We start from the raw sequence: 13818 nt of genomic DNA on the forward strand, positions 1-13818 counted from the left end.
ACAGAGTCATGGTCATATTCTTCCTCCAATGCCCTGATACCTATTTTTATGCAAACTGACAGATTTTACTATTTTTTAAGAATATAATAATCTTTCCATATAAAACCAGGCAGATTATTGGCCTATTAAAAATTGAAGATTAATTCTGATTTTTACAAAAATGTAACTATTTCACCTAAATAAATATGTGTGACTATAAAATTTACCAAGTTGAAAGTAGCCAGCAGGTCATACCTAGCACATTTCTCTAAGTTGTCATATTTTGCATGAAAAGCTTGATTATTAAAAGATTGGCTTCGAATCAATTTGGACTTCTTGATTTCCTTGCCTAGAGTAATAAACAGAAAGAAGGAAAATGCAATTTCATCCTCATTTCATCCTCAGCTACCTCAACCCCCACTATTTTCAGAAAAACAACTGAGATTCTTCCACTAGTTTGAGCTCACTGAAACACATGCTACCCATACTACCCACTAAGAACTACTCAGAGAATGAATGGTAAAAGGCTTGAGATGCATTAGAATAACATATCTCGTCTAACAGAATGCATTTTCCTGCAATTAATTTTTTAAAAGAAAAACATGATTATGAAAGAGACATAAAAAGAAGTTATTTCTTACTTGTTGATGAGCTGCTAGAAGAGGGTCCAGGAACAGAAATGGGGATGCTTTTGGGCAGACTTTGTGTCAGTGTCTTTGTATCTCTGCCTAAAATAAACCCTGTTTAAGTTGTATAATTTCCTCTGAGTCTTTATTAATCTCCATAAATATAAAACACAGAAAATACAAATCATTATCCCTGGTTAAGCCACACTCCTTTTCAAATATTCTCCTTTTTATATAGTTCCATATGCCAGTCATTGCCATTCAGTGATCGATTTCACAATCCGACAGCTGTTATCAAACTTTAAGCTTTCCTTTCAAAGCATCTGAACTTCCACACTGATTCCTGACATTTACTCATGTATTCTGAACATGTGTACCACATTAAACAGCCAACTTTCAAAAACAACTTCTGAAAAATAGAAAAAGTGAAGCAACTTTCCCTACCAAATTAAAATTCAGCATGGTCTATCAGAACGTCAGCTTGCAACAGTACTTCGGTAAGTGAGTGAAGACACAGGAAAGCCACTTACGTTTCTTCTCAAAGATTTTATCACTTGAGGGCCTGCCATCATTCTGTTGCTTCTCCTTCTCTAATTGCTCCTGTCATGAAAGCCATAACTATGTGTTAATGGCACAGCTTATTTTGATGAAAACTTACTCTAAGCTATAGCAATTCATATATAGTTCATAAAAGTTCTTAAACATGTTTTTCTCCCATATTTGTATCTAATAAATTCAAGGTTCTGTCAGATTTGTGCTATTTTAACAGCTATACAATTTTGTCCTTGGAGGTTTTTCCAACTAAAGCAATAAGTCTGGCATTGCTGTGTAAAGCTCTATTTTCTAGAAGATATTTACTGGTTCTTATGAGCAAAATATTTGTTGTTGCTGGTTATTTCAATTTCTAATTTATGAATGGCAAAAGTAATGTTTTTCTTTTTAAAATCTGAGAGAAAAGGAAATACTCTACTGGGTATGTTTAAATGCTTTATTGAAGTATAATATATATAAAGTGCACACGTTATAAGAGAATTCCATCAAACAAATTAAAGAAGAAATAAAACCAATTTTATACAAACTTTGTCAGAAAATAGAGGCGATGGGAGGATACACGTAATAAAAATATCTGACCTCCTCAAAAATGATAAAAGAAAATTATAAACCAATTTTACTATGAATCTACGAATACAGATTAAAAATCCCTTAACAAAAACATTAGCCAATAATTCAATAGGAAAAAGGGATAATATGTCATCACCAAGTTGGTTTTTATCCCAAATATACTTGAAAAGTATATTACTACTTGAAAAGATTAGTGTAATTCACTATATTAACAGAATGAAAGAGAAAACCAAATTTCATTTCTAGATACGGAGAAAAAAAGTATTTGACAAAAATCAACAACCATTTATAAAAATTCTCAGTAAACTAAGACAAGGAAGGAACTTCCTCAATCTGGTGAGAGACATCTACTTTCATATCTAATGATGAAAGTTTCCCACTAATATTAGTAAAAACAGAGGGATACCCACTTATATTACTTTTACTCAATGAGAAGTCTTTAATTGTACTGAAGGTGCTAGGCCTCATAATAAGAACAAAAAGTGGGAGGGAAGGAAGAATAAGGGGAAAGGGGGAGGAAAGGAAGGATATAAATATTCAACAGGAAGAAGTGATCTTGCTATATTTAAAGAAGATATATTGAAAATCCTAATTAATCTAAAAAAGGTTTAGAAATAATGAAATTTAGCAAATTTATAAGACAGGATTAATACACAAAATCTGTATTAGTATTCTTATAATCTAATACCAAAAAACTGAAAGCTCTCCACCAGAGCCATGGAAATGTAAAATGGTACAGCCATGTTAGAAAAAAGGTTTTATTTTCAAGATAGGCATATTCTATCATGTGATCAAGTTATTCTATCCCTAGTATTTACCCAAGAAAAAGGAAAACATATTTAGACCCAAAGATTTCAAAGTGGTTTTATTTGTAATATTCCAAAACTAGAAATAACCCAAATGTTCATTAAGAGGTGAAAAGATAAGCAACTTGTGCTACACACATAATATGAAATATTACTCCAAAATAAAGAGGAATGGCCTATTGATACAATCAACATTATGGCTGAATCTCAAAATTAATATACTGATGGAAAGAAGCATGATCAAAACAGCACAATTCATAATAGCTAAATCTTGAAAGCAGCCTATATGTCCATCAATAGATGAAAATGTGGTATTCACATACAATGGAGTACTACTCTGGCATAAAGAAAGATAAACGACTAATTTGTAGGAAAATAGATGTACCTTGAGACTATAATGTTAAGTGAAATAAATCAAACAAACAAATTTAAATATCACATGGTTCCTCTTATATGAGAAACCCAAATTATAAATAAAGAGCAAAACAGGTAATAGGAAGTAAGCAGAAAAATATTTCTCGAATGGGAAGGGGATCCAGAGATGGAAGGGTGAGGGAAGGGAGAGGGGATGGAAAAGGAATTGAGATGTTCTGTGTACATGTATCCACTCCACACAAGGAATGCAAACATTATGCACTGCCAACGTGGACTAATAAAAAAATAAGTAAAAATTTAAAACGACTACCTACAATTCAATTTATATAAATTCTAGAAAACGTAACTAATCTATAGTGATATAAATTTGCTGAGCAGATGATGGGGACTGAACTGGAAGGAGACATAGATTACTAAGTGGAACAGGAAACTTTTGGGATAATGGATGTATTTCATATGTTGATTTATCATCTATACACTTTAAATATATGCAGTTAGCTGTATTGCAATTTACTTCAATGGTTTTTAAAGAGATTCTCAAATATAGTTTGTCTTCTAGGTCATAAAAGAACAGATTTCAGAAATCCATAACTCTTCTTTGGTTACTTAAAAAATGTAATGTGAAATTGAAAGAAAGTTGAATAACAAAGCACAGTTAAAACTACCAGAAAAGAGTGTGTGTGTGTGTGTGTGTGTGTGTGCATTACGAAAACAGCATACCATTTCAAAAAGAAGCAGTTCTTCTCTTTCTTTCTCTTGATCCAACAAATCTTTTTCATAAAACTTTTTCTGAAACTAAAGTTTAAAATGACAGTGTCAAACATGAGTGATAACTATCCATCGATTTTTAAATATTCCTTTTAGTATAAGGTACAGCGTGTACTTACAGCATCCATAGACATTTCCATTCTGTCCAATTCCAACACAGTCTAGAAAAAAAGTTTGTAGAATTATTCAACAGCAATTCAATTCAGTCAATCAATCATTTCTTAGAGACTCCCTTTCCCAGAGAGATTCAAAGAGAAGACTTCTGCATTATGTGAACCGTTAAGTCAAGAAATTTTGAAATTCTACCCAACTGTACATTGTAGTTATAATTAACTTCTAAATATTACTGTCAGGATCCATTTTACTTTTAGAAATTTTTAACCTTAAGAAGAGAAAGTCTATTGGAATATTTTAAATAGCAAGTTTATGCATTAACTAATTTGTCATAAATCCCAGAGCCAATCTTTTCTGAATTTTCAGAAATATCATTTTTGAATTTTTAAAAAGTCTTTAACTATACATAAAGTGAGCTATCAGTTGCCTTAAAATTGTTACTTTCTTCTACAGAAACTGTTTATTATGATGACACTATAACCAAAGAAAAGGCTTTGCTCTGAAAGTATTCTGTCAATTTAGTTGTATTACCTAAAGTGTATCAATAAACTTAATGAATTAAAAAAATTAGTATTTATCTTTCCAAATACATGAGTCTGAAGTAAATTATTCCAATCAAACAATGGCCAATCTAATCAAAGATTCTGTTTCTGACAGAGCACTGTGCTTCTAAAGCCTATCCTATAACAAGTAATTCTAATGACCACATCAAGCACATCTATATATTCATATACCAAAGCTATGTACTACAAACAAAATTTATGTGGTTTTTTTATACAAAAATTTATGAAAAATTTATAATTTATGCAATAAATTGGTTAAATACTCCCTTTTTAAATAAAATTACTTCCTATATTAAAAAGCCAGTTAGAGTAAGCTATTTCATTTTTATTCCAAAGCTTTGCATATCTTCCCATTGAGGATCCCATGCTACTATCTCAGTTCAATCGACATTAAACTATGGAATTTTCATAGAACAGATTGACTTCATTATGTGAAATATACTTAAAATAAGAGCTGTAATTCAAAAGAACTCATTGAAGATTAATAATTCATTAATTATTGTTGTATCTATGGAGGTAGTTTATCCCTTAATAACTTCTTTTGAAAAAGTAAATAACTCACGTTTATTATTTTGACAAATTAAAATAAGTGCAAAAACTTCTGTAAGCACTAATATCTGATAGAAATAAATGTGTTTATGTGTATATTTAAATTTGATGTATTTATATGGGTATTCTGATTATTCCCACTGATGAAGAAGGAATTCACATCTCAATGAAATAAAATCATACTGAGTTATCAAATCACTTTATTACAAGTTTCTCAGGGACACTGGCAATGATCTCAAGAAAAAAAAAAGGAGTGGGGTGAATTGCAAGATTCTTTTTTTCTCACCAATGATGCTAATTTATTTATAACAGTGGTGATGAACCTATAGTGCACATGTCATAGCATGCTGTTTATATCACTGAAAGCTCTAAAAGGTTCTCCATCACTGATTTGTAACATTAATAAATTAATCTCTCAAACTGCAAAGAAATGCTCAAAAACGTGCTCTAAAGTTCACATTCATATTCCTAAAGTAACCACTTTAGTTTGACTTGATCTTACAATATTAGGACATATTCAGTATAGGACCTTTTTGAAAACTGCAAAGTAGTTTAAAGTTTGAGTCCACTAATACAAATTTTTACCGCTTTAGTTTTCCAACATTCCAAAACAATCCATGTAAGATATCATGCTAAAACAATACCTAAAATTATAAAACAACGTTACACTATTTAGAAAGAAGTGTGCTCAGGGGTAGGTGCAAGGTTTCTGTCCTAGTCTGGCTCTGTCACTTACCATACTGTCCTGAGCAGACACAGCATATCTAGGTCTCACACTTTCATAAAGCCAAACAGGCCACTGAAATGACTCTTGAGGGCCCTTCCAAGGTTGTTTGTATAAAGTCTGACTTTCCCAATTCTACCAACAGAGTTTTACTGCATTGCAATTACTTATAAGTAAAACCTGGGGAATGAAGCATTCATTATTAATCTAGCTATGTTCATTGATCCCAAGCTCTCCCTTGGGAAGCTGGTACTACTAGCAGTAAAAGCTTGATATTTAAAGATCCTTTAGAAAGTACTTTCATAGCCACTTACAGCCAACACCAATCAAATCATTCACTAAGACTACTCTGGCAAAGACATAAACATCTTAACATACTGCTATCCTATTAAGCTAAAGTGCTAAAGCTACTACTGCAATAAACAATGCAAGCAAGAAGGATACTTACTCTTTTTACAATAGCCAGAACATCTTTATCTTTTTCTTGACACAGGAGTTTCCTCACACACATTTCTAACTGCTGAAGCAGGTGCTTATCTGCAGGAATCTTTAGAGTTGATTTCACTTTGGGCAACAGACAGCACAGTTTCATTCTGCAATAAGTTAGTATTACAGTGAATAACAGTAATGTAAAACTGAAAGAAAATTCAAGTTTTTAATAGCCCGGAGGCTCCTCTATTCAGGCAGCAAGTGTTTGTGACATGTCTATTATATGCCAAGCAGTCCCTAGTTTGGCTACCAAGACACAATATGTGAGCAAAGCCAATAAAATTCTCTGCTCTTCAAGAGTTTCATTCAGTATGGGGGTAGGAAAGAGAGATTAAATAAACAGACAAAATGGCAAATACTACAGAGAAAAACAAAGCAGGAAAAGAAGACAAGGGGGTGTCAGATATCTAGAGAATATTACTAGCAGATAGGGGGAGCTTGCCTTCATGTTGCCCCCAGGAAACTGGTCCCCATTAGTAAATGGGCCTTGGTGGTAGAACAGACTGAAAGTGAGATTAGCAGGAGACCTTGGAGTGGTGACGAGAGGCCACTGCAGGGCGATGGGCTGCTTCAGTTCTTTTGAGTGCAGTAGGGAGCACTGGAAAGTTTTGACCAGGGAGTGAAGTGATCTGACTTTTAAAAGTATTCATGGGCTGCTGTTTTGAGATTAGACTGTAGGTGGTAATGGAGAGAAGAGGGACAACAAAGGAGGCCCTTGCAATAATTCAAGCAAGAGCTGGGGGTGGATTAAGCCAGAGTAATAGCAGTAGAAGTGATGAGAAGCAATGGATTCTGGATATATTCTGTAAGCAATGGCTTACATTGAGGGATTAAGAGGAAAAGAGTTAGTTTTGACCTAAGAAAGTAGGAAGATGAAATGATTATTTACTGAGGTGGGGCAGACTGTAGAACTAGCACAACAGAAGATCAGGATTGAATTCTGCACAGATCAAGTGTGAAGCGGCAGCTGGCTTGGTGAGTGTGATCCAGGAGGACAGCCTTGCAGGAGATAAAAGTCAGGATCTTAGCATCCAGATGATATTAAGCCACGAGAGTGGAGAGAGTTCTACTAAGGTAACAAGTAAAGGAAGAGAAGACATAAAAGGGAAACAGTCTAAGGCACCATCTTAGCCCAGATTAGGTTGATAAGAAGAAACACAAGAAGCTGAAGAATGATGGAGAGCCAAGAGGAAACCCAGGAGAGTAAACACAGCCTTTGCAGAAATGGCTCCTCCAGCTCCCTTTTGCCAAGGCCAGTTTTAGTCAGGGATGTTCGGTGGCTGTCGCACTTACAGCTGCTGCATTCATTCATTCATCTGCATGCTCTCCAGATCACTTTTCCATACCAAGTTTCCAAGTTGCTTTCTCAGCAGGTCTTTCAGTTCTGAATTCTTCACATTCAACAAAATTTGCTTTTTATGCATCTAAAAGGGTGCAGATGCTTTTCCTCTAGAATCCTCAGCACTGTGCATAGCAACGTGGCCCCACCAGAAAGAAACTACTTCATTTCTTACAGTTGAAAAGAAAGGCTTCTCTGAATACCAATAGGGTTTGTACAGCCTCAATGCTGTCTAAACTCTGTTAATTTAAATTTTAAATATTCACTTATGGAAATATAAAAATACTTTACAGTCAATACATACTTCATTCTTTATTGCACAGCCATATGCAGAAAATTATACTTAGCAGAAGCTACAAAACCCATGGTACTGATTTATCTTTGTGAGATTCCTGAGCCCATAAAATTATCAAATTCTTGAGATTAGGGACCAAATCTTTCTGGTAAACTGAATTCTTATGTGTATCATCACAGATGTATTCCTCAGAACACCCTATGAATTAGGTATTAAGAAAATCAGTGCACAGAGAGGTTTTGTAGTTTGCCCAAAGACACACAACTAGTACAGAGATGGAATTTCAGCTCAAGCAGTATGGATCCAGAAATTATCCTAACCTACATGATCCTACCATCCTCCTGTGATGGCTTTCATTCTATCTGCACATCCCTATCACACTGAGTAAAGGCTTTGGTGCCCCAAATCCCAGTGGGATATGGTGTTGTCGGATCCATCTCTTTGGCTGGCAACTCCCTAGGAAGGAGTGGGAACCAAGACAAACGGCTACGTAATGATCTCAGCACTCTCAAGTCCCCAAAATTCATGAAGTGACATTTAATTAATCTCCATGTAGCTTTTGAGTTGGCTGACTGCTTTCTCTGAGAGTCTGCACTATTATTTGTCAGTGACCAGAGTAGAGATGATTTCATATCCTTTCAAATTATTCTTGTCAACTGCTTGAGAAGTGATAATTAATCACCTTGAAAGTTGTTTTTCTAGATTCACAACTTCAATTTACAAAATGTTAACAAATGGTCAGACTCCCCAGTTGTTAGAAACAGCTAAATTTTAAGAATTCTCAATGGGTTCTTTGCACTTTACATTAGATATCAGAAATACCCTATCACTCATGTATACAGTGCAAGTAAAATGCACAAACTATGACAACTAATGCAATTATGTTTTGTATTTTCTCACCGCAAAAATAGAAAACCAATGTATTTGTTCCCATGCAATAGTGTTCAGAAAATCTTCTTTAAATTTATTTATTTTTATTGGTACATGTTTGCAGTACATAATGTTTATATTCCTTGTGGGGAGTTGGTACACATGCATAACATGTCTTAAGTCCGTTCTTCATTCACTTTCCTTTCCCATCTCTCCCTCTTCCTTCCAATGTTCAGTGAAATAAATCACACACACAAGCTTAACTATAACATGGTTTCTCTTATATAAGAAACTAAATTATAAATAAAAAGCAAAATAAAAGACAGGAAATAAGAAGTAGGGAGAAAGATCTTTCTCAAATAGGAAGGATATCAAAGAATTCTTACAATGAAGTTTCCAATATCTTTTGACAAGTCTTGTTATAGATCTCACCGGTAAGACTGCCAATCTATGCCAGCATATTGCCTTGCCAACTCTTATTAAAAAATTATGTTTTGCATATTCCTATATCCAGCCAGTGTTTAAAAAGGATCCATGTAAGTCATACACCATAAAACTATGGATGACTCACAAGTGAAAACCCAGCGGGGAGCACTAGAATTCTGTTCAGGGAAGTCTTTGGACTACTGCCCTGGTGTCCAATTCAGAACAGAAACACAGAGCTTGAACACAGAAATCTAATAGCTGAGGGTTTAAAATTCTTTTTGTTTCATTAAAAACTGTAAAAGTGGCTCTTATGTAATGTGTGTGTACTTAATGGCACGAAACAGTATATTTTAAATGGTTAAAACGGTAAATTTTATGTCATATTATATGTTACCACCACCACAAAAGGAAATAATACAATTATTTGGAAAGAGAAAAAAAGCAAAATATATTTATTCTTTTTCACAAGGAAGCCATTTTCAGGTCTGTTCCAAGTCAAATCCAATTAAAATTTATTAGACTTCAAAAGTGTAAGATAGCTGAACATAGAAGACAAGACTTCAGAGCAGCCCTGGTTCCCTAAACAAATGGCCCCAGAATGGACAGATGCTCAAGTCAACTTTGAAGTGACAAGGCTGTTGACGATTGTTTCTCTAATCCTAATGATAGGTAAATTAACAATACTACTTAACCTTCTCCTGATGCTAATGTATGTAGCCAGACCCTGCCAAGCTGGCTTTGGATTTCTGTTCTCTCAGTCCAAAAAGACAAAGGATCTGAGACAGTGTTGGAACAGTATGTTTCCAAGTCCTATTGAAACTCTTCAGTGAAGACTACTGAGATCTTACTGTAGCACTATTCACAACAGTAAGATATGGAATCGACCGAGATGTCATCAACAGATGAATGGGTAAAGCAAATGTATCTGTACACAATGGACTATTATTCAGCTATAAAAAATGAAATCTTGTAATTTGTAGCAACATGGGTGAACTGGAAGACAGTATGTAAAAGGAATACGCAGGCACAAAAAGGTAAATACTACATGATCTCACCATTATATGTGGAGGCTAGAAAAGCTGACGTTTGGAGAGTAGAACAGTGGTAGCTGGAGAGAAGGAAGAGTTGGGGGGAGAGGGGCCATGGAGAGAAGGAGGTAATTGGCACTAAAATACAGTTGGACAGAAGGAACAGGTTCTAGTTTCCCATAGCAATAGGGTAACTGCACTTTACAATAATTTTATTATATATATAGAACTAAAAGAGAGGAGTTTGAAGTCTTCCAACAAAAAGAAATGACAAATGTTTAGAGATGAAAATGTTAATTACCCTGATTTTTTCACTATACATTGTATACATTATGAAACTGTCATACTATATCTCATAAACATGTACAGCTATTAAGTGAATTTTTAGAAAAAAATACTAAAAATTTGAAAGTGAGTATAAATCTTTTACTTGATTTTTCAACTAAGGAAAAGATTTTGTAAATATTTATTATTATAATAGATATACGAGACACACAAAAGTTTTCAACTATTTTCTTGGAGTGGTGACATACCTCACATTTGCTACTGGATCATGTGTAAGCTCAATAGCAGGTAGAAAGAAATATTTACAGAAAAATGATTTGGAAAAGATCTCTATGACAAATTCACAGGTGTCCAAAAATCGAAGTCTATTCCAGTAACTTTTTCCTTGGCCCAGTTCTGGAAACAACCACAAAACAATCATCTGTTGATTTTTTTCCCTGTTGATTTTTTTTTAGTGATTTTTTTTCCCTGACAAAATTAAACCCACAAAATCCATGACAAGTCTTTTTATTTACACATTTTGTTTAACAAATACAAAAGAGGCAAAAATCATATTATAGATCCCAGATTTGTAGACTGACACCTTGAAAACCAACAAAGTTATACTAACATTGTACTGAATTTAATAAACATTACTTAATTATTGAATGAGGTGATATACTATTTCTTGATCACTCACTATATGCTAAATATTCTGCATATGATATCTCATTTAACCCTGAAAAGCAATCCAATAGGATCCACATGCTTATTCCTTCTAAAAGGCAAGGACACTGAGCCTCAGAGAGCTTCACTTTCGCTAGAATTCAAATGCAGGTCTTTCTAGCTTCAAAATCTTTTCATAGTCAAATTAACTGTTTTCTTCCTCTTGTTTCCGTAAAAAATACTCTGATGTGGATAAAGTCATATTAAATGGTATTACTGACAATTCAAGTCAATATTTACAGGATAATTTTCTCCTTTTTACATAAATATTCAAATGTAAAAACTTTTAGCACTCAAAACCAAACAGAATCTTCTTTCAAAATAAAACTTATTCTAAATGTGAGGTCCTACCAATGGAAAATGAAAACTGAATTACAGGAGACAGCAAAAAGAAAGATTAAAGTATACTGAGCTTAACTTTTCTTAAATGGAATGTTATAAGGCACTCTAGTTTTTTTGAAAAGTGATTACCTATGCTTAAAATGGTAAATTCCAATAACCAGAAAACTCCATTATTTGTCTGCCTATGTTAAATAACATTATAACAAAAACATTAAAACAGTAGTCACAGCAAGGTTTTAATACCTAACTCACTAAGCATGTCCAGGTATGAGTCACTAGTTTTGGAATTAACAATTCACTGAAGATTTTTACCTTGTATTTAGCCCTTAACAATTTCAAATATATTTACATGTGTTAACCTTGTTCACTTAGGTGTTTTTGTTTTCTTTTAAACAGTGTTAGGGATCAACCCAGAGCCTAGCATACGTAGGCAGTGCTAGACCCTCAACCCATGATTTAACTTCCTAAGACATTAAAACCACCCAGGCTTACCAGATTTACATTCATATGTACTGTTAATTCTATTTAAGGACAAATAAAAATATTCTATCAATTCTATTAATATTGAAAACAGAATTTAAAGCAGTAAATTCATAAATAAATACTCTATTCATACTTTAGTTCCAATTGCTATTGCATCAAGGTAGAAACTATACCTTCAATGTAAGTTTACATATTTTAATTTCTCAAAGTATTCAAATTCACAAAAGAATTACTACTTTCATTCACCACAGATATATCTTGCCATAGAGATTTCCAAAACAAACATAAATTAACCTACAAAAATTAAAGCGCAAACTAGATATATACCAACATCAGCCTAATGAAAAATGAGACATAATGCAAGTCACATTTAATTAAGGCCACCTAGTTTGGTTACTTTCTCTTTTTTAAAATAAAAGACACTGATTACTTACGTTCAATTAATTTCTGAATAACCTCATGTTTCTGTTCTTGTTTACGATTGTATCGTAGAAAAATGCATAGAGTTCGTGAAGCTGCCTTTTGGACTGGTAAGACATTCTTAAAGAAATAAATAAGAAATACCATTACACTTTCCTAATATACATTCTTAATTATTTGTCCCCATCACCAAATTAATGTTATTAGCTAAAAGAAGAATATTCACCACCTTTCAGGTCAATGAACTTATATCCTTCTGGAAGTATCTTTGTAATGTAATGTTCCTATCACTCAGGCAAATCAACTAATACATCATATTACAAAATTAATTTAATTTGGCAGTCATGTCCAAATTATCCAGATTTGGCTTTCATTTCCTTGCCACATCTTAAATGAGACATTCTTCAAATATGCAGCAGCCATCCATTCTTTTATACAATTCCCTGAATTCTGTCACTCATTCATTCAACAGACATTTACTAAAACACAATATGTGTCTGTTATGTCACCCAAAATATGCCAATTCTATGTAAATGTAGAGATCCTATGAGGGGGTACACTTTTCCATCTTTCTGGTTTAATTCTGGATCTTCAACCTCAATGTCATCCCCTGAGATTTCTGGCCCATGATACAGATAAAGCTTAGAATCCAAAGGACACCAGGTCAATCACTCTTACTGGTATGCCAATTTCTCTGTGCTTTGAATTCCTGTCATATCACTGGCAAGAAGCTTCATTCTAAACAAATTCCACTATTTATCCTTATTGGATTTGGAGTCAAACCATGTATTTAAGAAAATCCTCTCCACCAGTGCTGAGGAGCCTTCCAGGCCACCATACCACTGTCCCCAGCACTAAGGAGGTGACCCCCCCACCCCCGTTAAAATGAGAAGACATGTAAACAAGTCTCAAAATGAGACTTCCAGATCACCTAAAGCAACCCCAAAGGGAAATGAGATGGAACAATATGATACTCAAACATTTGGACTCCCTGAACTGGCAACAAAAGAGGATCTAGAAAAAATGAAATCAGAAATGATTTCTCAGATAACAGCAGAGATTGTGCCCATAGTGCAAGACATGATTAATAAATCTAGAGAAGACACATAGAAAAAACTAGAGGAGCCAAGTAACATGATGGAATCCCAACACAGGAAACAAATGGAATCCATAAAACATATGCAAACAGATTTCCAGGAGATTAAAAACTCCACTGAAAGTTTACACAGCAGAATGAGCCAATGTGAGGACAGAATTTCAGATATAGAAGATAAGACTGCAATTAGTGACCAGGAAAAGAAAAATTTCTTTAAAATACTAAGGGACCATGAGAAATCAATTCAGCAGCTTCTAGGTGATGGAAAGAAGAATAACGTGTAAGACTGACAGGAGTAAATAAAGAAACAGGAGAGAATGCAGATGACATAAAAAAAACTCTTCACAGCAGTAATGGCAGAAAACTTCCCAAGCAGGAGAAAAGAACTTGACATACAGATAAATGAGGCATATA

General features: G+C 33.9%; 1 protein-coding gene across 7 annotated transcripts in view; it reads right to left on the bottom strand.

The window, feature by feature from the left end:
* The window catches only part of Ppp4r4 (protein phosphatase 4 regulatory subunit 4), a 96920-nt gene that overhangs the window by 20648 nt on the left and 62454 nt on the right, over positions 1-13818 (bottom strand). For 5 of the 7 annotated variants that reach the window (XR_002389603.2, XM_013066769.3, XM_021245079.2 and 2 more), the window contains 8 exons: positions 12323-12428; positions 10607-10754; positions 6075-6219; positions 3796-3837; positions 3629-3703; positions 1136-1205; positions 621-719; positions 235-328 (listed from right to left, as the gene is read on the bottom strand). Coding sequence is in view for 5 of the 7 variants with exons in the window: in XM_013066769.3 (XP_012922223.2) it covers positions 235-328; positions 621-719; positions 1136-1205; positions 3629-3703; positions 3796-3837; positions 6075-6219; positions 10607-10754; positions 12323-12428 (779 nt within the window). In the remaining 2 variants the exon portion in view is untranslated. Of the gene's footprint in view, positions 1-206; positions 329-620; positions 720-1135; positions 1206-3628; positions 3704-3795; positions 3838-6074; positions 6220-10606; positions 10755-12322; positions 12429-13818 lie in introns of all 7 variants that reach the window. The other 2 variants (XR_002389604.2, XM_004837056.4) reach the window with 2 other exon arrangements.

Source organism: Heterocephalus glaber, unplaced genomic scaffold (assembly GCF_053883595.1).
Source record: "Heterocephalus glaber isolate CG9 unplaced genomic scaffold, H.glaber_assembly_v1.0 deba00001608, whole genome shotgun sequence".
NCBI classification, from domain to species: Eukaryota; Metazoa; Chordata; class Mammalia; order Rodentia; family Bathyergidae; genus Heterocephalus; species Heterocephalus glaber.